Source organism: Symphodus melops, assembly GCF_947650265.1.
Source record: "Symphodus melops genome assembly, chromosome: 3".
Lineage (NCBI taxonomy): Eukaryota > Metazoa > Chordata > Actinopteri > Labriformes > Labridae > Symphodus > Symphodus melops.
Genome location: NC_136693.1, coordinates 1,723,361 through 1,747,286, shown reverse-complemented (window position 1 = coordinate 1,747,286; position 23,926 = coordinate 1,723,361). Strand labels below are relative to the sequence as shown.

At 47.3% G+C, this 23,926-nt stretch overlaps 3 protein-coding genes across 4 annotated transcripts in view; 1 reads left to right on the top strand and 2 right to left on the bottom strand.

Annotated features, from left to right (window-relative positions):
• Positions 1-5,077, top strand: part of plekhg4 (pleckstrin homology domain containing, family G (with RhoGef domain) member 4) — a 53,160-nt gene extending 48,083 nt beyond the window's left edge. Inside the window, 15 exon segments of the mRNA XM_079339280.1 lie at positions 390-566; positions 568-1,012; positions 1,015-1,300; positions 1,378-1,516; positions 1,518-1,628; positions 1,718-1,807; positions 2,482-2,706; positions 2,786-2,956; positions 3,186-3,366; positions 3,461-3,577; positions 3,663-3,810; positions 3,900-4,000; positions 4,315-4,514; positions 4,595-4,658; positions 4,738-5,077. Of these exon segments, the coding sequence (XP_079195406.1) occupies positions 390-566; positions 568-1,012; positions 1,015-1,300; positions 1,378-1,516; positions 1,518-1,628; positions 1,718-1,807; positions 2,482-2,706; positions 2,786-2,956; positions 3,186-3,366; positions 3,461-3,577; positions 3,663-3,810; positions 3,900-4,000; positions 4,315-4,514; positions 4,595-4,633 (2,430 nt within the window). The 3' untranslated portion in view covers positions 4,634-4,658; positions 4,738-5,077.
• Positions 5,078-7,198: 2,121 nt separating this feature from the next.
• LOC306821102 (ras-related protein Rab-8B) lies at positions 7,199-15,190 on the bottom strand. Of its 2 annotated transcripts, XM_079339297.1 has the most exons (8): positions 14,196-15,190; positions 11,502-11,562; positions 11,137-11,197; positions 10,925-11,002; positions 10,601-10,690; positions 10,451-10,516; positions 10,310-10,360; positions 7,199-10,221 (listed from the first exon to the last, which is right to left on the bottom strand). In XM_079339297.1, the coding sequence occupies exons 1-8, from the start codon at positions 14,317-14,319 to the stop codon at positions 10,132-10,134; spliced, it is 621 nt and encodes a 206-aa protein (XP_079195423.1). In that variant the 5' UTR covers positions 14,320-15,190; the 3' UTR covers positions 7,199-10,131. The 2 variants fall into 2 exon arrangements, with proteins under 2 accessions (XP_079195423.1, XP_079195422.1); XM_079339296.1 differs by having other exon boundaries at positions 10,310-10,516.
• An 872-nt stretch (positions 15,191-16,062) lies between these two features.
• LOC306821099 (isocitrate dehydrogenase [NAD] subunit alpha, mitochondrial-like) lies at positions 16,063-22,542 on the bottom strand. The gene is given in 12 exon segments (XM_079339292.1): positions 16,063-16,664; positions 17,430-17,582; positions 17,665-17,749; positions 17,846-17,910; positions 18,289-18,391; positions 18,631-18,764; positions 20,576-20,704; positions 20,706-20,776; positions 20,878-20,992; positions 21,078-21,161; positions 21,605-21,673; positions 22,432-22,542. Coding segments are annotated over 12 exon segments (1,119 nt in total). The 5' UTR covers positions 22,459-22,542; the 3' UTR covers positions 16,063-16,580.
• Positions 22,543-23,926: the final 1,384 nt, after the last annotated feature.

The window sequence follows — 23,926 nt, the reverse complement described above, 5'->3', positions numbered from 1 at the left end:
GGCTCACGGGCCGCCAGTTGAGCCGTCGTGGTATCCGTTATATCCGTTTAGAAGTTGCGAAAGCCAAAATAATCCACCGATTTCAAAGGAGGACAAGTCCGAGTCTTAAGGCCAGAAAAAACCGGATTAGCAGATATTTGGAATTTCTTTTTCCCGGACTTCATAAATAAGCTGTTTGACTCTCTCTATCCCTCTCTCTCTCTCTCTCTCTCTCTCTGTCTCTCTCTCTCTGTCTCTCTCTCTCTCTCTCTCACACTCTCTCTCTCTCTCTCTCTCTCTCTCTCTCTCTCTCTCTCACTCTCACTCTCTCTCTCTCTCTCTCTCTCTCTCTCTCTCTCTCCTCTCTCTCTCTCTCTCTCTCTCTCTCTCTCTCTCTCTCTCTCTCTCAGGCCTATGGCTGGGCTTTGGAGGGTATGCGTCACCTAGCTGGAGTCAGCATGGAGGAGTGCACGCTGCCGGACAAACGCCAGGCGGTGATGGAGTGCCTGGAGGACTACCAGCGCCAGCACCCGCCCATCCCCGACGCCCGCTTCCAGGAGATGAAGGCGTTGGCCGAGGAGCTTCGGGGGCGAGCGAGGCCTCCGTCAGTGGAGCTTCGCCTGGTCAAAATGTCAGGAGACCAAGAAGATGTTTGACAGGAAGATGGAGGCGGCGCTCAGGACGCGAGACTCCGCCCACAGACAGAGGTCAGACTCCGCCATCAGCAGGAGCTCCGCCTCCTCCAGGAAATCCCTGTCAGGACTTTTGGGGGTCTTTGATAAGTCCTCGTCTTGCCCGCCTGAGGAGAGCGACTCCTCCTCCCCTCCTCGCAGCACTTCATACTCGCTCCTCTCCAACGCCTCCTCAAACGTCACTCCTCAGCACACGCCGCTCCTGCAGCGTCTGTTCCGCAGCTCCTCCTCCGAGGAGTCGCCCGACCTGCTGGACGTCGGCTCCTCCTCCAGTCTCCCCCGCCTCGGCTCCTGCCACAGCTTCACGCCATCCTTCGCCTCCTCCCCCTCCTCCTCCTCCTCAGCAGACGACAGCAGCTCCGAAAGACTCAGAGCTTCGACTGTCCCTCCACGCCCGACTCGTCGCGGTACGGCTCGAACCCGCGCACCCTGAGCGAGCCGGTGCGCAGAGGAAACACGGGCGTGTTCATCCGCGGCCTGGAGGTCAGCAGCTCGGAGGCGGCCGACCACACGCTCTGCCCCAGGACGCCCGCTCACAGCTGGGCGGCGCAGGGACTGAGCAACCCCGGGACGCCCGGAACGCCGAGAACCAACGGCAGCCCGGCAGCCGAGTCCAGACCCAGAGGGAGGTGAGTATCGACGACTCGCTGGAGGTCACGCGGTGTCACCGCTTCGTGCTGAGCGTGTCCTTGTTTTGTGTCTGCAGTAAACTCCGGCACGTGGTCGAGGAGATGGTGACCACGGAGAGGGAGTACGTGCGCTCTCTGAGTTACATCATCCGTCACTACTTCCCCATGATGGACCGAGCCGACCTCCCGCAGGACCTGCGGGGGAAGCGCTCGGTCCGTGTTCGGAAACCTGGAGAAACTTCTGGACTTCCACAGTCAGTTCTTCCTGAACGAGCTGGAGGCGTGCTGGAAACACCCGCTCCGAGTGCCACACTGCTTCCTCAGACACGTACGCACACGCACACGCTAAAAACACGTGACCTCGGAGCGCAGCACGCTGATGTTTGATTTCTGAACGTGTGTTTCTGTTTGGTGCAGCAGGAGCAGTTCAGTCTTTACGCTCTGTACAGCAAGAACAAACCCAAGTCGGACGCTCTGCTCGCTCTGCACGGACACTCCTTCTTCAGGGTGAGGACTCCTCCTCCTCGTCTTCGTCACCTCGGACATGATTCACACAGTGAACTGACCTTCGTCTCTTCTTGTCTTTGTCCTCCTCGCTCCGTTCTTACAACCTCACTTTCTCTTCTTACACTTCCTCCTCTCTTCCTCCTCCTCCTCCTCCTCTTGCTTCTTCCCCTCCCTTCCCTCTTTCCTGTTCCCTTCTCTCCTTCTTTCTCTTCTGCCATCTTCCACTCTCCTCTTGCTCCTCCTCTTCCACCTCCTCCCCCCTCCTCTTCCTCCTCTTGCTTCTTCCCTCCACCTCCTTTCTCTTCTGCCATCTTCCACTCTCCTCTTCCTCCTCCTCTTGCTCCCCCCTTCTTCCTCCTCTCCCCCCTCCTCTTCCTCCCCTCCTCTTCTTCCTCCTCCTCCTCCTCTTCCTCCTCCCCCTCCTCTCCCCCTACTCTCCCTCCTCCTCTTACTCTCCCCTCCTCTTCTTCTTCCTCCTCTTCCTCCTCCTCCTCCTCCCCCTCCTACTCTCCCCTCCTCTTCTTCCTCCTCCCCCTACTCTTCCTCCTCTTCTTCCTCCTCCCCCCCTCCTCTCTCCCTACTCTTCCTCTTCCCTCCTCCTCCTCCTCTTCTTCCTCCTCCTCCTCCTCTTCCTCCTCCTCCCCCCTCTTCCTCTTCCTCCCCCCTCCATGCAGAGGAAGCAGGTGGAGTTGGGGGATAAGATGGATCTCTCCTCCTACCTGTTGAAGCCCGTGCAGAGGATGAGTAAATACGCTCTGCTCCTCACTGACCTCATGAAGGAGGTGGGCGCGGCTCAGGAGGCGGAGCATGTCGCCCTGCAAGCCGCCACCAACATGGTCAAGTTCCAGCTTCGCCACGGCAACGACCTGTTGGCAATGGACGCCATCCGAGACTGTGACGTAAGTTTGAACATCTCCTCGTCTTCCTCGTCTTCTCCCTCAGAGACGCCTGACCCGACGCCGCTCTTCCTCCCTGCAGGTGAATCTGAAGGAGCAGGGTCAGCTGATCCGTCAGGACGAGTTCACCGTCTGGAGCGGCAGGAGGAAGTGTCAGCGTCACGTCTTCCTGTTTGAGGAGCTCGTGCTCTTCAGCAAACCCAAGAAGATGGAGGGCGGGCTGGACGTCTTCATCTACAAACACTCCTTCAAGGTAACACCGCCAAAACATTTAGAGCGCCCCCTGCTGACCGGCAGCAGAACTGTTTATAAGCTCCGCCTCCCCATTCCTTTTAAAAACAACATGATTGACAGCTGTGTTGACAAATGAGGTACACCAGAATACCAGAGCGGACAGACCTCAAGAACGTGTTCTGGCGTGGAGAGCGGCGTGCCGTGTGGACCCGCCTGAGTCTCACGCTGCGCTCCTCGTTCTCTTTCAGACGGCCGACGTGGGTCTGACCGAGTCGGCGGGAGACAACGGGCTCCGCTTCGAGATCTGGTTCAGACGGAGGACGTCGAAGAACCAGACCTTCATCCTGCAGCCCGCCACGATTGAGGTCAAACACGCCTGGACGAGCGGGATCGCCCGAATCCTGTGGACGCAGGCCACCAAGAACAAAGGTACACACACACACACACACGCACACACACACACACACACACACACACACACACACACACACTCTCAAAGACTCACTTCCTGTCTGCGTTTCAGAGATGCGTCAGAAGGAGATGGTGTCGATGGGAGTGGGCAGCAAACCTTTTCTGGACATCCAGCCGAGCGACGCCGCCATCAGCGACCGAGCCGTTCACTACATCATGAAGAGCCGAGGTCGCACGCCGTTCCCACAGACGTCTCCTTAAAGTCGGAACGCAGCTTTTCCGATCGCCTCTCAAATGTCCGTGTGTCCCTTTAGGTGCCAGAACGCGAGCGTCCATCGCCGTCTCCGTCTTCGATCACTCCAACCCTTTCAAGCGGGGATCGGGGAGCTCCGACGCCGCGGCCTCGGGACTCTCGTCGTCCGGCCTGCTCGGACCGCTCAACCTGCACATGCACATGTACAGGTACAACACACACACACACACACACCTGCTCGGGGTTTATTCAGAATCACGTTTGAACCGTCGCTCCGCTCTTCTTCCTCCTCCTCCAGTCAAACGCTCTCCTCGTCTCCCGCCGCCGAGAGCGCCTTCATCACTTCCTGTATCGAAGAAGACGAGCAGGAGCACGAGACCAGCAGCCAGCCCTCCATGAGTACGTAAACACACACCGCCGCTCTTTTTTTTGTGTTTCACGACTTTACGGGCCGGAGAGGATTTTTGGGCGGTTGCAGTGGCGTGCAGTTTAGCGTATTTTCCCGTGTGGCGGGAGGCGGGTTAAACGCCTTCAAATCTCAACCAGGATGTGACTTGTTTAAAGTCAGCTCTCAGACCGCCTCCACTCTCAGCGTTTAGTTTCTACAGTTACAACTCTGGAAAGAAGGAGATCTTTAAAACTACATTTCCCATAATGCACCAGGTCAGCCCGTAAAATCCTCCTCTCTCTTTCTCCTCCTCTCTCCTCCTCAGCCACGGAGAGTTCAGGCTCGTCGTCTCGCTGTCTCTCGGGCTCCACCGGCTCCGACAGCGGCTGCGTCTCCTCCAACCTGCAGGAGGCGCTGCAGGAGGAGGCGAGCCCCTCCCCCTCCATCCAGCCCTCCTCCTCCTCGTCCTCCTCCTACTGCTCCTCCTCCAACAAACAGCACCTCAGCAGCTCGTACATTTCACCCGTGAGTGCAAAAGAAGTCTTTGAAAGATCAACGTTTTCCTGACGTGACCGCACGTTAACTTCCTGTCCGTCTGTCCGCAGAAAACGGCGCCGGTCATCAGCCCGGCCACCGTCGTGTGAGTCAGCTGACCCCGTGGACTCGTAGGTAAGAGAAGCTTCAGACATGTTTGAATGCATGACGTTGGTTTAAAACATACGCTCAGTTTGTCTCTCTCTGTCTTCAGGTCGTCGTCGTCCTCGTGTTGAAGTTTCCTCTCAGATTTGAGTCGGCCATGTTTGTTTGGTTTCCGTTCGTGTCGTCGAGCTCCGGTCGAGTTTGTTCTGTAAATAAAGACTGTTAGAGTTTAATAAATCTTCTCTCTCTCTCTCTCTGTGTGTGTTTAGTTCCACTCCTCACTCGGTCATGAGCTCGACCCGGCTCGTGAGGAGTTCTTCTGGTTTTGTGTCCGAGCCGGTCCAGGACCAGCCGGACTTAACTGTACATGTGTGTAAATAAACCCACAGCTGAGTGTCTGCTGTCACTTTTCTTACTTGAATAATAAACATGAGTTTGTTTCAAACCGATCAAGTCTGAAGTTTTTGTCTTGAACGATATCTCAAACCTGAGGTTGTTCAGTCATCTGTTGATGTTTTTAAAATGTCCAAAAATATATAAAGGTGTTTTTAATTTTCTGGAAAAATCTTTGGAGAAAAAAAGAAAAAAAAGAGGTACTTTGATATCAGGTACTTTGATATCAGATGAATAATTTAACCAGTTGTAGATATTTAGTTTATCGAGTTTCCTTTTTATATTTATTACGGATGTTTTTAAAGCCAAGCTCAAGACACTCGATTACACTCTTTTATACTTCCTGATTTGTTTTTAATGTTCATTTTTTGGTCGATTTTAGTACCTGAACAGCACTTTTTATTTTTTTATTATTTTTATGTTGAGGTTAAAAGTCAAACTAAATGTTTGTTTCTCATTCATGAGGTCAAAAAGCTCCAGAAACATTTTCAGTATGAAGATGAACTTTATCAGACCGAGGTGGATTCTTGAAGTGTTGCTGGAGCTCCATGCACCTCGGTCATCGGTAAAGGTGTAGCCTACCAGATGAAACTACTACGGTGGCCGGGAAGTGCAAATCAAAGTTTGAAACACTTGCGAAGCTTGAGACTTTTTTTTTACATTTTGGAAAACAAATTGACGACATGCAGAACACTTCCAGGTGAGCTGATGGAGAGTGTGGCAGAAAACTTGGCGAGAAGGAAACGAGTGAGTGAGGCTGTTGGAAATGTGCTAATACAAGAGTGTCTTGTGCCAATCATAATTTGTCCTTTTTTTTTTTTTTTTTTTTGCAGAACCCACCTGAGACCTGAGACCACCTGCATGCTCCAGGTCTGCAGTTTGTAAAATGTCTGTTTTCCTAAATGTAAATGTTTAAAAGTGCAGGTTTGAGGAGAGCGGGACGTCTCTGAAGAGGAGAGAGGGGAGTTTACTTCAACAATGCTGCCACCTGCTGGTGAGTCTGTTTACAACCTTGAGATCAAATCACAGAAAACTGGACAGCTTGAAACCATGGATTGTAAAAATGACATGAACAAGCATCCACACGATGATAGAAGGAGGTGAATAAGGAGAGGAGGAGACAGAAGCGGGTCTGGACTAAAGGAAGGAAGGAAAGAGTTCAAGGAAAAGCAGGGTGTGAGGAGATGGAGAAGGAATTAAGCAAACTAGGAGAGGAGGAAAAAGGAAGGAAGTGTATGAGAAAAGGAGTAGATGAAGTATGAAAGGAGACGAGAAATAAACACATCGATCATTTTTAATTGATCAATTACAGATTAAAACAACTGAATTAACTCTCCTTCGAGTTAACACCTGGCAGGTCTGATTAAGTTCAGGTCCTGTGAGCACACACACACACGCACACACACACACACACACACCAATTAATGTAATTAATTGTACCAATTAATTTTGTTTGTGCTGAATTTTTTCTTGATTTTACCCCCCCAATATTTTTTTTTAGATGCGTAAAATCCTCCTTCCTGTTTGGTAACAGGTGATGAGGCCCACAGCTTCACCTGGACCAGAACCAGAACCATGACGAGACTCCCCTGGTCTACTAAACTCTGGATGCATCATTACAGTGAGTTAAATTCATAATTTTAATGATTGAATTTTATTTTTCTAGACATTTTTTTTTTTAATGTTTGGAATAACAGAATCTCCGCCGCCCCTACAGGCAGAGAGCAGAAACTGCAGGCTCAATATGCATAATCATAAATAAACGATAAGAGGATGAAAAGTAACTTTAGGAACAATGAAACCAGTGTTTTAATAAAAAAGTTGTTTATTGGATGATCAGCTGACACCGCCGTGACATCACAGAGCAGGAAACGAAAGACAGAGACGATGAGGATGCAGCGGGGCAACCAGAGCGACTTTCAGGGAGACAGAAGTGCATCCTGGGAGTTCATGTTGGTTCATTTTCTAGGAGTGATCGTAAAACATCTGGCCCTCGCGTTTAGAGCCGTCATTTGTCTTTCGTCACTTCTGAGACTGAACTCATCTCAACAAACTCAAGAAATGAAGTCTGTTGATTTTTAACGAGCCACGCTGAAACATCTCACTGAACTCTGAGGGTTTATGATGTCTTCCTGCAGCTCTGATCCCCCCCCCCCATTAACACACCTGACCACATGTCAGACACATCAAATAATCTTTATAATCATTATATATTTGCATAGACACATTTTTTCTTATCAAAGTTACAAAGTGCTGCAAAAAAAACAAAACAAACGACGTATTACAATTTACAATAAATCAAATAAGGTTGAAGTTCAGAGGCCTCAGAAACACTGATGAGTTCACTTCATGATCAGCTCAGAAGAAGAAGGCTGCGTGTGTTTACAGGATTTAAACTCATTTTGGTTTTGTTCCTATTCGAGAGTGAAACAGAAAAAAAAACATTCAAAAAAAAAAAAAGAGAGAGAAACAACAAACGGTGATGAAAGAAAAAACCTCGAGAAACGTAAACATCCTTCATTTGGTGTGATCGATCAAAGTCAGAGCTTCCAGTCACATGACGTGTGTGGACGGAGGGCAAACAAAAAAAAAAGAAGAAATAAGTGCATGTTTACATCGCCATGACAACCACAGGAGTTCGGGAAACTAATGAGAGAAACTTTTGCGGAGTTTTTTTTGCAACTGCTGAAGAAAAAAAAAAAAAGATTAGGTGCAACAGACTGGTGTAGCTTTGAGTCCTGAAACCAGGAAGTGAGTTAGCATTTTAGCGCCGTGGGTTCCTAACTCTAAAAGTCGAGTTCGGAAGCTTAACGGTCGTGACGTCATAATAAACCGCGGGGTAGCTAGCTTGTAGCATAACGTTAGATTGTAGCATAACGTTAGCTTTTTACTTCTCTGGGCTGCATTAACTCTTCAGACTTCTTATAAATGATGTTTATCTGTAAAGATTATCCATCTGAACTGAACAGCTACACATCAGAAACGAGATTATTTTCTGCAATCATCCAAAATCCAACGCAACAATTTTTGTAGGAACCACCGGCGCCATTTTTTCGGGTTGGCCTCCAAAAATACGTCATTACTACACCAGTCTATTCTGTCGTTCAACCTCCTCCTCCGTTTGTTCGCCACATTCAACAACAACCGTCTCTCAGCTAATTTAAAAATAAACACTGAAGCTGGTTTGAACTCGAAGGTTCAATAATGTTTCAGCTCAGGGAGGAAAAGCGAGAACACGCCGTTAAACGAACGTGAACGTTAAAGCACTTCGGTTTAGAAACACGCGGGACGTAAAGTGCAGCTGGAGGCGAGACGCAAGATAAAAAAATACTCATTGTAGTAACACTGCTGCAGTGAGTCTGTAAACTAAACACACGATTTATCCACGCACGGCGAGAAGGCGACGACTTCCTGTTAGACGATGACAAAGACTTGAAGTAGTTTTTATATTTAAGAAAAGGAAGTCTAAAAAGTCTCACTGATGGGGATGAATGAGTCATTTTTAAAAATACAAAATAAAATTTAGAATTCATCAAATGAATGTTTGAAGTTTGAAGACGTGACGACAAAGATGGCTCGAGGAACGTCAACACAAAGAGTCTGATCATTTCTTTAAGACTAAAATAACACATCAATAACATTAAAAATACAATAAGACTTCTGTGACCGCCAAAATAAAGGCAGATTTTTTTCCATCTTAAACTTTATTTATAAATGGAATAAAAACTGCTGATCAGATTCAACCTTGAGCTCCGATGGAGGTTTTTTTTTTTTAACACTTAAAGGAAATATAAATATGAACGTTTGACCTTTTTCTTGCAGATCGACCTTGAACGCCGCTCTGTAATAACTTCAGGAATTCTCCGTTCTGGATGAACAGAAATACTTCAGATTAAAACTTAACCTCGAGGATGAGCCCGACACAAACGAGAGACGGCGTCGTGTCGCAGAGTCTGACACTGAACACGTCGGTTTGAAGATTTAAACACGCCGACACAGGTCGACGGATTCTTCTGTCAGTACGTTTACATGCACCGTAACCACGGTTACAGCTCCATCAGGAGACCTGACTCCTGGTCCCCGTGTTCAGGACTCGACTTATAGTAGTAATCTGACTCCACGACAGCAGGTGGCGCTGCGCTACGCCCCCCTTTTCAGCGGGTTAGTCAAGTTAACATTTCTTCAGGTGAAACTCAAAACTGACTTGATTGGACGAACATGTTGAAGCGTTTTTAAAGTCCGACACCACAGAAGAAGACAGAACAATAAAAGCTGACAGCAGCGCTCACGCTAACATTTACACGCGTGTTTGGATTAAATATATATATAATAGATATAGAATAACTTTATATACTGTATAGTTTAGTTTCAGCGCTCGCTGACTGAAGACTCTCAGAACGATTCGTAAAGTGAGCGCCGCGTCGAAACGATAGAATAATATAAAACTAAATATATTTGTAAAAATCTGAAATGACTCAAAGTTTTGATAATAAAACTGTAAACGGTAAAAAGAGGACGCACGTTCACTTGATGTGAAATGATAAACAATCCGACGCCCGTTGTCGTGTTCTGGCGATTCGACGGCACATTTTAACGTCCTGATGTGCGAGCTCGCCAGAGACTCGATTCAACACGTTTACGACCTTGAAATGCGTCTCTGGTGATTGGTCGACCTGTCGGACGCTCGTCAGTCATGATTGTCACTTATCTGATCGGCTCCTCGTCGGGCTCCGCTCTGTTGGACGGACACGTTTTCTTCCTTCGGCGTGCAGCGTGATGACAGGCGGAGCTGCTGCAACACGTGACAGAACAAAAACAAACACAGGAGAAACGCTCTCCTCGGATTAAGACACAGTCTGAGAGCGCCGTCATGGAGGAGCGGGGGAGCGGGCGGCGTCCTCTCAGGGTTAAAAACACAAACAGGAAGAGGCGTGCAGGAGGCGAGCGTTGATTAAGAAGCAGAGAGTCAGCATGAAGACGTCTGATTCTTCATCCACAGGTTGGTTTGTGACGAGCGACGCTCCGGCAGCGGGGGGGGGGGGGGGGGGGGGGGGCGTCGGTCCTGCAGCAGCCAAAAGAGGGAGGAGCCAGGCGAGAGTGGAAGCTCCTCCTACAACAGTGTACACCTGAAGAAACTCTTTTTGGATCGAGACTCTGTGATCTTAACCGGCCCGCCTCCTCCTGACGGGTTGTTGTCGTTCTGCAGCGAGAAAAAAAAAAGCTGAGTCAGCGCTCAAAGTGGACGTTTTGATTGACAGGCCGTCTTCGCCGTGTGACCATGAACTCACCATCTTTCTGTTGAGTCTCGTCATGATGTCTCTGCCGAGCGTGAAAAAGGCCTGAGGAGCAGAGAAACTCTCATCGTTATTTAACGGCCTCCATGAAGGGGGGCGGGGGGGGGGGGGGTTAAATCTCCGAGCAGGACTCACCTCCTCCACGTTGATGCTGGACTTCGCGCTGGTTTCCAAAAACTTGATCCCGTAATCGATGGCCAGCTGAGAGACGAGACATGACATGTGAGCACACAGGTACTGGGAGAAATGGTTTCACTGGTTTTAGACAGCCTGACTCTGACAGACCTTCTCTCCTCTCTCCTTGGACACTTGTCTCTTGTCGTTCATGTCGCATTTGTTTCCAAGAACCATCCTCTCCACGTCCGAAGACGCGTGCTGCAAAAAAAAAAAAAACTAAATCTGTTAAAAAAACATCTCCAATATTGATCCGAGACTTTCCGTCCTCACAGGGTGTTTTTCACCCTTTTGACCACTAGATGGCAGCTCTGAACCAGATTGGCTCAAATGTTCAACTTCAAAGTGATGTTTCTGCTCGACTACTTTTACACAAACTCTATCTGCACGTGGAGTGATGTCATGGCGGGGGGGGGGGTCTGGGGGGGGTCGTACCTCCTCGATGTTGCGTATCCAGTTCCTGATGTTGTCGAAGGACTTCTCGTTGGTGATGTCATACACCAGCATGATGCCCTGAAACACAAAGGACAGGAAGTGACGTACGCTGTGACGTCAGAACAGGAAGTGCCCTGAAGGTCGGTGACATTTTAGCTCCGGATGTGTAAAAGGACACACACACACACACAGCAGAGAGGGGCGTGTCTTACCATAGCTCCTCTGTAATAGGCCGTTGTGATGGTCCTGAATCTCTCCTGACCTGCCGTGTCCCTGCACGAACAGGAAGCACACTTAGCGCTGACCTCTGACCCCTCAGTGTCCATCATATTATTCACAGTGTTTCCTCGTGTTTTGTTTAAAGCACAGAGTGAAGCTCTCGACAAATAAACCAGCTCTGATCTGTTCACACTCGTTCTATAAAGAGAGACGGGCGGTCGTCTGACTCTCTGTTGGTTCTCTGGGTGAGGAGGTTAGGAGGTGAGGAGGCTGTGGCTCAGCGGTCCAATCAGCCGTCTCCCTCGTCCAGACACTCTGCGGTTCAAACAATCACGAGACACTGAGAGTCCAAACTCACCAGATCTGAAGTTTGATCTTCTTTCCATCGAGCTCCACCGTCCTGATCTTAAAGTCGATGCCTGAAACACGAGAGAGAGAGAGAAAGTCAACAACACACACACACACACACACACACACACACACACTCGAGTTCACTCTGATCACGTGTGAAACGTGATGTCATGGACTGAACACTTGAGTGGAACAATGTTTCAGCACTTTGTTTTTCAAACATCCTGCAGGTCATATATCTGTCTGTCTCTGTCCATTAACCCCGCCCACCCACAGAGGTGCGCTTGATTCTCGGCCCTGGGTGTTAAAATCTGTCAGCTGATTGGGTGTGACTCTGAATTTAAAAAAAAAAAAAAAGGAAGTTAGGGATATTTTTAACAAACAAAAAATGTGCGTGCCCGTTGTTTCCTGCTGCAGAGAGAAAATCTGTTTCCAAGAAGCCTGACAGCGGCTCCGTTTCCTGCCGTGTTTCCTGCTCACAGCGCAGAGGAGATGCTGGTTCAAATCCCCCCCCCCTCCCCCGCCCCCCCCTCGCTGTGAGGCATCAGCTCCTCTTTATTATAAACAGTGGAAATGTATCGTGTCAGTCGTGATCACCTGACCTCACCTCCCTCCGACAGGCTGCACCTGCTGCACTCTGCTTCAGTCCCACCTCCTCACATGTCACAGACACACACACACTCACACACACACACACTCACACACACACACACACACACACACACACACACACACACACACACACACACACACACACACACACACACACACACACACACACACACACACACACACACACACACACACACACACACACACACACACACACACACACACACTCTCTGCTGCGTGAGCAACAGTTATAAAGTGCCAAACTCCGTCTCCGATCTAAAAGAGTTGAAATGTGTCTCTGTAGGTCCCAGCAGCTCCACACAGAGAACTCTGAACGTTCACTCTTCATTCTTCTCCGTCACCAGGAAGTGAAAGCCAGTTACTGCTGGTTGCTACGGAAACGTGCAGGTCAGCAGTGACCTCCTTCCTCGTCTGCTCCGCGCAGCCAACAAAGAAAAAGTGGTTCAGGTCTTCAGAGACGAGAAACAGTTTGTGACTTCTCTGAGTCGACGTACGGAGGACGGTTTCTTTGTGTTCAGTCTGTGATGAATCCATCAGTGTCACACACACACACACACACACACAAACACACACACACACACACACACACACACACACACACACACACACACACACACACACACACACACACACACACACACACACACACACACACACACACAGTCAGAGGTCAGCTGACTCTCACGAGACCCCGGCAGCGTGGTGACAGTGCATCCTCTGTCCGACCACAGCAGCAAAGGATTGTGGGTTAGCATATTTAAAATTCGTCAAGTATCGGCATCCGAACCGAGAGAAAAGTCGCGGACGCTACGTGGCGACCGCTTCTGATGACATCACTGCAGAGGGCGCTGCTCTTCTTCTTCTTCTTTCAAACACGAGGATCATTTAAGCTTCTAACAAAATAAAAATAAAAAAAACATCACAGCTGCTGTTTGTTCTTCTCTACAAACCTTTACACACACACACACACACACACACACACACACACACACACACACACACACACACACACACACTCGTGAGTCATTGAAACACAAAGTTTATCTTCAGTTCTGGAACATAAACACCTTCATATTCTTTGAGCACTTTCATTTTGACTTGAACCACACACACACACACACACACACACACACACACACACACACACACACACACACACACACACACACACACACACACACACACACACACACAGAAGAAGACAGTCTCACTTCCTGTCTCAACCAGGAAGACACGCTCGGCTCTGCTCGCTCAACCGAACAGGAAACACACAGAGGAAAGTGTGTGTGTGTGTGTGTGTGTGTGTGTCTGATGACCTCTGACCTCCTGGTACAGGATGAACAGACTGTCGTGTTCATGGATGGAGATCTGACAGTAAAGGAGCGCTCATCAGCAGCAGCCGTCGCCACGCTGGAAATCCTGTCTCAAGCTGAGGCAGGGTTTAAGCCTCTTGATGAACCGTGACGTCACGCCTCACCTGTCAATCATGTCAGCTACACGCCTCACCTGTCAATCACGTCAGCTACACGCCTCACTATTAACAACGCCTTATCGTTCACGATCCACCGCCGTCCTCACTCCGACCTCCTACTTAGAATTAATCAACATTTAAATACTTTACAGATTCATTTTCTAAACTTTTGAGAGAATGTTTCCTATAATGTGTTTTTTTTTTTTCAATACTTGCACTCTGTGATGTGACGTCAGAGTTTTGGACTAAATTACTGAAACTACAAAAAACACCTTCCTACTTTTAAATCAACTCATTAAACTTTAAACTTGGTGCTTTTACAGCTGATGGATTTCAAAGGTGTTGCTGACAGGTAATCAAACAGCCGCTGATGACGTCATCGATCAGCTGATGTGTCCTGATCAGTGAGGGTCAAAGGTCACATCTATCTGTGTAGGTAACATCTGGACTGTGAGCCCCCCCCCCCCTCCCCGGTAACCAGCCCTGAGCTCCGTTACGCTACGTCAGCTCCCACCTGGACAGGTGACAGCTCGCGGTGTGGTCACGTGTGCTGCCCCTCCGTTAAACCGGGAGGGGGGGGGGGGGGTCAGGACTCACCGATGGTGGAGATGAAGGTGGTGTTGAAGGCGTCTTCACTGAACCGGAACAGCAGGCAGGTTTTACCGACGCCGCTGTCTCCGATCAGCAGCAGTTTGAACAGGTAGTCGTACGTTTTCGCCATCCTTCCGGTACTTCCGGTGCTTTAACGGAAACCTGTCGGCACTCCTCACCGACACTCCGCTGGGTTCACTGGGAACACTGGTCCTCCAGACCTTTGCTGCACTGGGGCTTTACTGAATACAAGACCGAGCTGGGAGCAGGAAATGATCGAGCTTCAAGTTACCTTGACGACACCGCAACACACATCCGGTGAGGCCTTTTCAAAATAAAAGAACGGAAGAACCAGAATACGACATTTTTTGTCTGAAAAAGTTCCAAATGGTTTTAGTCATTTCGTTTTTCTTTTCCATTTCGTTTTGATTTTTTGTTCTCTATTTCAGTTCCATTTTTAATTCTGGTTTAGTTTTTATTTAATGAACATTTTCGTTTTTATTTTCTCTCCCTGTTGTAAATGAATCTGAGAAATATATCAACCAACTTCTCTATAATGAAATACCCTAAAAATATATTGTATTAGTAAGAGACAAACATGAGACAGACTGTAAGGACAGGTTATGTGTTTCTCAGAGAGGAGCACTTGTTAACTTTTTTTTGTGTTGCATTATTGTGTCTTTATTATTTATTTAGGCTGAAAATGGCAAACCAACACAGTGAGTTTGCTATATATTAAAACTCTTTGGTTTTTGGTTGTTTTTAACATTTCTTTCTCAATGTATTTGTAACTTTGTTTTGTAAAGTATGAGCTTTTATTTTGAAGGTCATTGTGTTGTATTTTTCCGGCTGCATCGAGCAGCTTGTTACAGGCAGGAAACAGGGGGCGTGTTTCTGTGACTTCATGTTGAGGGGGCGTGTCCGGGGCGCGCCCTCGGTGATGGGCTGCCAGTTTGAGGAAAGTTTGCAGGTTCATCAAACAGCTTTCAAAATCAGAGAAGAGTGAAGTGACTCCCCCTGATCTCAGCTGAATAGATCAGGGGGAGTTTTACACTCTTCATCTGCTGCTGCTGGCACGTGGTAGCTCCTCCCACAGCTGGATTCTCACAGCTGGACTGCCCGATGACTCCATTTATAAACATCAGTAAAGGTCATCTCTGTGACCTTGGAGGGTGGAGAGGAGGACACTTCCCTCATCCCTCTGTGGAAGTTACACCCGGTTCAGAGGTCCCAAGTTTGAATATAAATAAATGTTTTGAATGTAAGAAGCATCACTTCCTTTAAAGCTCATTATTCTTTCATACATCAGACACTTCAGTGTATTTTTATCTGTTCTTAGAGCTTAAGTTTGCTGCTGTTTGTTTAACTTATTCAAGTCATTTTCTTTCTTCAAAATCGTTGCGGCTGCTACTTTTCTGTTTAGCTAACTCAGTTTTGTATATAATTAGCATTTGTGTAACACTCTGAGCCCCCCCGATAAGATAAACAGTGAGAAGGCAGACTCAGAGGGCAGAACAAACGCCTAGCTGTGGGAGTGTCACCCACCTGGGGGGAGGGGCTACTGCCCCTTTGTGATGTCATGAAGGGAAAATCTCCAGAAAATTAAACTTGACAAGCAAATGAGCTGATTTTTTTTCGCACCAATTGGTCACGTTGGCTCCATTTTCCTAAGAACTATCGATCCTGATCCTGATGATGCCTTATTTTATGCTGGATAAGCCGTGTGGGATTTCTTCTCATATTTGAGGAAACATTTATCAAAAGAAGAGCCTGAAAACTCGTTTCAAAAAGCCCTTTTTTAATGATTTATAGTGTAATAAAGCAGCGTTAGTTGTATGTGTGAGGATGTGTAAAGACAGCAGAGAGACCGGAGCAGTGTGTTCTCTTTCTTTATATAGACATTTACATATTTGTAGATCTCTGAGACTGAAGAAAGCAGCAATGAGACAGTAACAGGAAACAATAAATAAGAGGAAACGGCTACACGGCATCACTGTTAAAAAAAAAGAGCAAACATCCGAAACGAGACTGTTGATATTATTAAGATGATCCTTTGAGTAAGACACACTCCTGTACTGGTTTCATTCAAACTTGGTCATGAGATATTTGTGCGCTTGTTTGCTGTGAATGTTTCATCATGGTAACTAATCAAAAGTAGCTGCTAGAGAAGCCCCGCCCCCTCCACAATCCGTCACGTCGTTACAGAAAAGAACCGAACACTCTTCATGTAAATACATTAGAATGAAAAAAAAAAAAAAAAAGCTCAGAGCATCTCAGCTGACTGTGTCCCTGCAGCCTCAGAGATGTAAAACCAGTTGGCAGAGAGGAAGAGGTGGAGGAAGAGGAGGGGGCGTGGCTTCTTTGTGTGGGGGGCGGAGTCTCCCCGCAGGCTCAGTCCATGTCCTGGATGCGACGGCAGATTTCCGCTGTAAACTCTGAACACTTGGAGTTTCCGCCGAGGTCCTTCGTCAGCACCTGAGACGACAACGACAACAACACGCCGCGTCAAGACAAGACCGTTTCCATGGTAACAACCGTCCAAAAAGGGTGTTTTTGGATCGCCGCGGCACGACAAAAGGAGCATGATACGCCGCCTCCGCGGGAATCAAAGAGGGCAGAGGACGAATGAAAACAAGATGAGGGAATGAACAGCGATGATGCTGTTCAGTTTAATTACACTTAAAGGGGACGTATTCTTCACCTTTCCAAACAGCGCCCCCCTGTGGTCTAAATGATCTGTGTTTCTGAGCTTTGGTTTAAATATGACATGAATCCAGCAGCAGAGGAGGTTTGTGACCATGTAGAAACCAGCTCTCTCTGAACGCTCTGTTTTGGTGTGTGTGTCTCATTAAATGCAATAAGCCCCGCCCCCTGAGTTTTCCCCAGTATAGACATCACTCCTCTGAAGAGAGAATAAAAATGTGAAAGTGTGAAAGTTTAGCTCCAGGCTGGAGGTGGAGTCGATGGGTGGAGATACCAGGGGAAGGGATTTTTTTTTTTTTACTAGAATCCCACTGTGACATCACAAGGGGATCAAATTAGAAACGGAGCATTTTTCTCTGTGTTGTCAGACCACAAATAAATAACTGGATGGATTTATTTCACATGTTGTGGGTTGACAGACACTCAAAACACTGTCAAAGTGGATTCCTCATAATATGTCCCCTTTAAATAAAACTGTAATGTTGTCATAGTTACACACGTTCAGAAGTCCGATCCCTCAGAGCGTCAGAGTCTCACCTTCTTGTCTCTGATGGTGTCGAAACACGCCACCTGGATCTTGTTGCCGTGGCTGTGGAGGCCCATGTGACGCAGCATCATGACAGCGCTGAGCAGCAGGGCGGTGGGGTTCGCCATGTCTAGGCCGGCGATGTCGGGGGCCGTGCCGTGAACCTGAACGTGATCAAACCCACAAACATTCAGAGCTGTCGGGAGATTCTAAAAGATTTAAAAACACATGGAGAGAAGAACACACCGATTCAAAGATGGCGACTCCGTTAGCTCCGATGTTTCCGCTGGGGGTGACGCCGAGTCCTCCAATCAGACCGGCACACAGATCACTTTAAAAGAGAAGCACACACACACAGGTCAACATTTCACGCTCCACTGCAGAGACGAGACGCCGACATTTCAAAACAGACGGGAACCAAACCGACCTGAGGATGTCTCCGTACAGGTTGGGCATGACCAGGACGTCGAACTGGGTTGGATCCTGAACCATCTGAAAGTCCAGAAAAACCAAACATCAGCTCCAGTGACAACATGGTGAAGTAAAAAATGGCGCCTGCGTTGCTTTAAGGGGCTGTTAGGTCGCTCCAATAGGAAACAACAGAATCAAGCTGATTATGCCGCTAACGCTCGTGCTCGTTTAAGGCGAGCTGCAACGAGTCACACGGGGACTGAAATCTGACGAAGAGCCAAAAATAACCAGCGTGCTGTGAAAAACAGAAATACTAAAATAACTGCGGCGTTGCAAAGGTGAGAAAATAATAACTGACAGCTCACGGAAGGAGCTCGGGTAAAGATTTCTGGACCTCAGGAAAAATCTGATTTCTATAAAAGTAAAGATCCTGTCAGTCACATGATGTTTCGTACTCACGTTGAGGCACACGGTGTCCAGGTACATCTCGGTGAACTTGATGTCTTTGAAGTTCTCGGCCACCTCGCGACACTTCCTCAAGAACAGCCCGTCGGACATCCGCCTGCAGAGACAGCAACACGGCGTCTTTAACACACACGTGTGATTAGCGTGTTGAAAAGTAGGAGCTCTGGTTGGATTCATTTTTAAAAATGTGATTCCTGGAGCTGTGTGTAAATATATTTTCTGAACCTTCCTCTATTTGTTTTTGGTGGATGGGACGGGTTTGTAATTGTCTGTTTTGTAAATTGAATATTTTTAAATAAAGTTGTGAGCCGAGTGAACGAGCGGCTCGTCACTCACATGATGTTGGCTTTGTGGACGGCCACCACGCTGCTTCTTTGGTTGTTTCTGGCGTATTCGAAGGCGTACTCAGCGATGCGTCTGCTGGCGTTCTCCGTGATCAGTTTGATGCTCTGAACGACGCCGTCAACGATCTAAAACACAACACACACACAGCAGTGTGAGAGCAGACACACACACACACACACAGAGAGAGAGAGAGAGAGAGAGAGAGAGGAGAAACACCGAGGAGATGTGAAGGACAGGATCAGGACTGAGGTTTCACCCGGATCACAGAGTCTGCTTCATGTGATCAGTGTGAGCACAAACGTACCGGACTCGGGTACCGGTGCCTGAAGAGGCGGTCTCCGGCACGAGTCATGTGTACTCGAGTGCGTCCCGCGTGAGACGCCAACACAACCGTGCTCAAAGCAGGAAGTGGACGCTACATGACGGAATCTAAAAACGGCTCCTGTCGCTTAAAAAAAATAAATAAAAAAAAGTTGTACGGGAAATGTGAAAGAAAGAAGAAGGTCGTTGTTGGCGTTTCAGAGGTGACTAAATCGTCAGTGGTTGCCATGGTTACTTCTGCCATCGTAAATCGCGCCGAATGTGGTAGAGCAACGACGAATCTCTCGCGTGAGTCGGCGGTGAAGAGGCAGGAAGTGGAAGGAGAGAATAATGAGGTAAGACGCACACATTGAGGCAAAGTTCATCAGGGACGATGTGAGCGGAGGTCATTCACAGGAAGTGACATCACACACAACATAACCAGGACGTCTACTGCCAGCTTACAGATCCATGCTGATGTTTCAGTCTTCATCTCAAATCAGCCAGAGTCAGAATCGTTGTTTTTTCGTTAAGGAGCTAGGCTAACAGTTCCCCTCTGCTTCCATTCTTTATGCTAAGCTAGGCTAGGCTAACGTTACACAGAGAGGTGAAATGGGTGTTCAGATCTGAGCTGACAGTGTCAACAGACTGATCCACATCAGGACTGTGCAGGTGAACACACGGTGGCGGGTTCTTCTCGTTCTTACCCTGGAGACCAAAAAGGGAGACGAGAGCGCCGCCGCCGCCGCGAGCCGACCTACAGGAAGACAGACCATCGTCACAGTCCGTCTGCGTCACATGACCTACAAACATCTCCTCCTCCAGAGGTGAAGACGACGTTCAGCGGAGAGGTGAAACGTCTTCGTTGCCGTGACGATAAAGGAGCTATACGTAACTTTCTCACATCATTAAAATCGGGTTTTTTATCGCCGGTGAGAAAAAGAACGATTAACTGATGTCAGGAATGAGACATTCACGGTCCGTCTGTGTCGCCTTTATAACTTTTTTTTTTTTTTTAAATGTTCTCGGCTGGACGGAAAATGAAACTACTGGAAGATGGAATCTGTTACAATAAACAACAGACTGAACGTGAGCACAAGAAACCAAAATAAATGTAAAAAAAGGTTTAATTTTCTGTCGAATCCCGTCGAGCCAAACTGGAATCTGAGCGGCGTCGAGCGAATACTGGAGCGACCACGGGGAGAACTTTTCATTCATGGAGGGAGCGTCGACCCAGAGATGACTTCACCTCTGTTGAGAAGGTCAGATCGTTCGTCTTCATTATTATGAAGAGTGAACGATGAAGATGCTCGCTCGGGTACGTACGAGCACGCCAGCGAGAGCGAGTACTAATTAGCGGCCTGCGGTGTCACTAGAAACTTAGCAGGTCTTGGTCTTGACTCAGTCTCGACCCCTAAATGTCTCGGTCTGGTTTCTGTTTGGATCCTTGAGTGTCTTGGTCTTTAGGTCTCGGTCCTTGGTCTTGGAGCGCCCTGGTCTCGGGTGCGTCCTGGTTTCGATATGTGTGGTCTCGACTTACTAAAAGTACTTTTGTTTATCTGTCGCCACAGCGAGAACAGAAGGAGCTCGTCTGGATGGTCGTGTGTCTGGTCCGTCCGTCCGTCCGGTCACTCACCACGTGTTCGATGCCGCTGTACTCGCCCTCCGTGTTCTCTCGTATGGTGACCAGGTCGACGTCGGTGTACGGCGTCTTGTAGCCCTCGATGGAGACGCAGGGTCGCACGTTGGCGTAGCACGTTGGCGTAAAGGTCGAAGGTCTTTCTCAGCAGCAGGTTCATGGAGGGGTGACCTGCGGCGATGGGCGTCTTCAGCGGCCCTGGAAGAAGACAGGGACGGTAAACAAAAAGAACGCAGCAACAACAACAACAACAACAACAACAACGAGGTGACGTGGTTCAGTTGACCGTGTGTGCAGACCTTTCAGTCCGATCTTGCTCTTGTCCATGGATTCTTTGGCGTCCGGAGGAATCATCCATTTTCCACCCGGCCCCTTGATCGCCGTCACGTTCCTCTCCTCCCAACTGATCGGAGCCTGCAGGAGAAAAACAAACACTTTTTAAAACAACAACAACAACTAAAGGCTTTGTTTTTAACAGACAGCCTCGGATTAAACTCACCTTAGCAGCTTCAAAGATCTTCATGACCGCCGTGGAGATCTCCGGTCCGATGCCGTCGCCGGGAATCAGCGTGACTGTCTGCATCTGTAGAGACGACGCAGACAAACCAGTGGCGTCGTAAATATTAACGGACGACAGCTAGAGTGCAACATGCATCGGTTCCTGCAGGGGGGGCTAGAGGACGCTCAAATTAAACTAAACTAAACTGAGACCGGCGGCAAAGGACGGGAGCCCGAGGGAGAGGCGGAGTTCTGGGAAGTTGGAAGCTGTATAGCGGGGGGTGACACCGAAGGCCTTGTCTCCATTTAATCCACTAAAAATATTAAATTAACTGTGAAATTAATCAGCACAATTCAAATATATGGAGAACAAACTGTTTCATCCCTTTGTTAAAGTGTCATTGTCTGTACACAGGGAGTTCAGTGTGTGTGTGTGTGTGTGTGTGTGTGTGTGTGTGTGTGTGTGAGTGAGTGTGAGTAGATGTCGGTGTCGGGTTAAGTTTAGTATTCAACCCCTGAACTACTCACCCCCCTGGAAAAGGAAGCCGAAGAAGAGAGAGCGGGTCTCTTCACCGCCCCCAACACCACCTGGGTCAGCTGGAGGAGACAAACATGAAGGTCACAAACAGAACGACGAGACTCAAATACAAAAACACACATCTCTAAATCAGCAGTAAACTATTAATATTATTATGTCTGTGTATTATTTATCAGCAGGAGTGTGAATGAACACTGTTTTTCAGTTATCTATATTATTTTAATGTCTAATTTTCTTTTAATTGAACATCCATGCTCAGTGATGGACTTGGAAGCTGTTTCTGTGGGTTTTTAAAAGGTGTGGTGTTTGTGTGTTTGTCCATAGCAGCATAAGTGCAGATAAATGACCATTTAAACAGGTAAATAATCATCATATGTTGGATGTCAATACTTGTGTTGTCTGGTTTCAGCTCAAAACTCAAGTTAAACTTAAATTTGTAGAGTTATAGATGCAGTTTGGTGAAGGGTCTCATAATGAGAGAATCTGAGCTGATAACATCATGTTAAGCACATGTGTCTTTGAGTAAACATGTTAATGTGTAAGTTAGACTGCACACTGTTTTATAAACATGCTGGATGAAGTCGTGACTGTGCTGGGTAGCAGCTCCGTTAGCTCTGCTAGCTACATCATCTGAAGGGCACTCGCAGGGAGCTAACATGCTAACGTGCTAAATGTAGCGGTTTAAAAAGTCACGTTCAGAGACAGTAATAATCAGGACGGTGATAACAACACCTCCGCTCACACGTAAAACACAACTCCGCACAGTTCCAATCATTATCGGTGATTTTATCCACTGAATAAAACGGCATTTTCTCACCATTGACCTCCACGCGCTGCCTGCCATTCTGCCGAGGAAGAGGGTTCACTCTGATCCGCTACAGGGTAACGACAAGAAGCCGGCACAAAGATCGTCTGACATGATGAGATGACTGACTCCGACAGCTTCTTTTCTCCCACACATGCGCAGATAGATACAAGGAGTGATTTTACGCTTATAGCGAAATAAATTACTCTGTATATAACTGTACATACGCAAGGACCATAGAGCTGTAAATGTATTTTTTAAATGTAAAGAAAATAATGATTACATCTTTTTTTTTACATTTGTGTATTTTAATTTCTTTATAGTTAAAGATAAGCAGCTTTTATGTTTAATCACTTTACAATACTGTTCTCCAGCTGCCTGTTACTTTTATGTTTATTTGTTGTTTTTCTTTAACTGTAATGAATAATGTGGTCTATTTTCATTTGGCAATATGTCCCACGCTATTAAAGCCCGTGTGATTGACTGAATTCCTTTAAAACTGAAACTACACCGTTTATTGTGGGAGTGAATCATCATGAAGACACAGACGATCTTTGGTCCAGCGTTGAAATCAGAGCTGGCCAGCTTCACAGTTGGCGCGGTGACGTCAGAGCAGTCTCTGTAATCAGGGGTTGCCAGATTAGTGTCAAGTAAATTACGATATCCCAAAACGTCTTTACACTGAATGAGACCTCAGGAATAAAATCAGAACATTGACACGTGCCAAAACATTTGGTAGGAACACGCTGACATCCTATTTTGTCCCCAAAAAATGCCATAATTGGCATTGTCAACTTAGTTTGTAAGTTTGTAAATTAGCCAAATAGACACGAAAACAAATTGTGCTTTTGTCACAGATCACTAAATGAGATATCTTTAGGTTGTTGCAAAAGCCTTTTCTCACATGTTCTACTTTATCATCTATTTCAATATAAATAAGGCCAAAGTTAGTAAAATAAATAAATAAATAAATAAAAACATGCTGATTGAGACCCTTAACTCTTTAGAAAAAAAAATAACAAAGGCAATCAATCACTTAAAATGTCTAATTGTCCCACAGACATTTCTGTATGCAACCATTTGGAGTGTCTCCCCCTGCTGGCCGATAGTAAGAATGCAGTATTAATGCACTTGGGTGTTGGCTTCACTTTTTACACCTGGAGGCGACGTTTAAACCACAGACTGTAAAAATTAAAAGTTTTTTATAAGTATTTAGTTAGAAAAAATTGCAAAGTGTTCGAGGTACGTTTCCCTGATTGTGTATTTATCTACCCAACATATTCTATCATCAATATCTTTTTCAAGATGAATAATAATTCCCATTGAGTAGAGCGTCACTTACTCCCCGTCATGAGAGCTTGTGTGTACGAGCAGCACCTGAAGGCAGCACTCTGGTACCCGCACCGCCTCCTCCTCCGCACGCGCCGCTGAGGCGTCAAAATCATATTTTTCCTCTCTGCGCTGCAACCAGACCAGAGGACGAAGTGGGAAAAAAAAATAAAAAAAA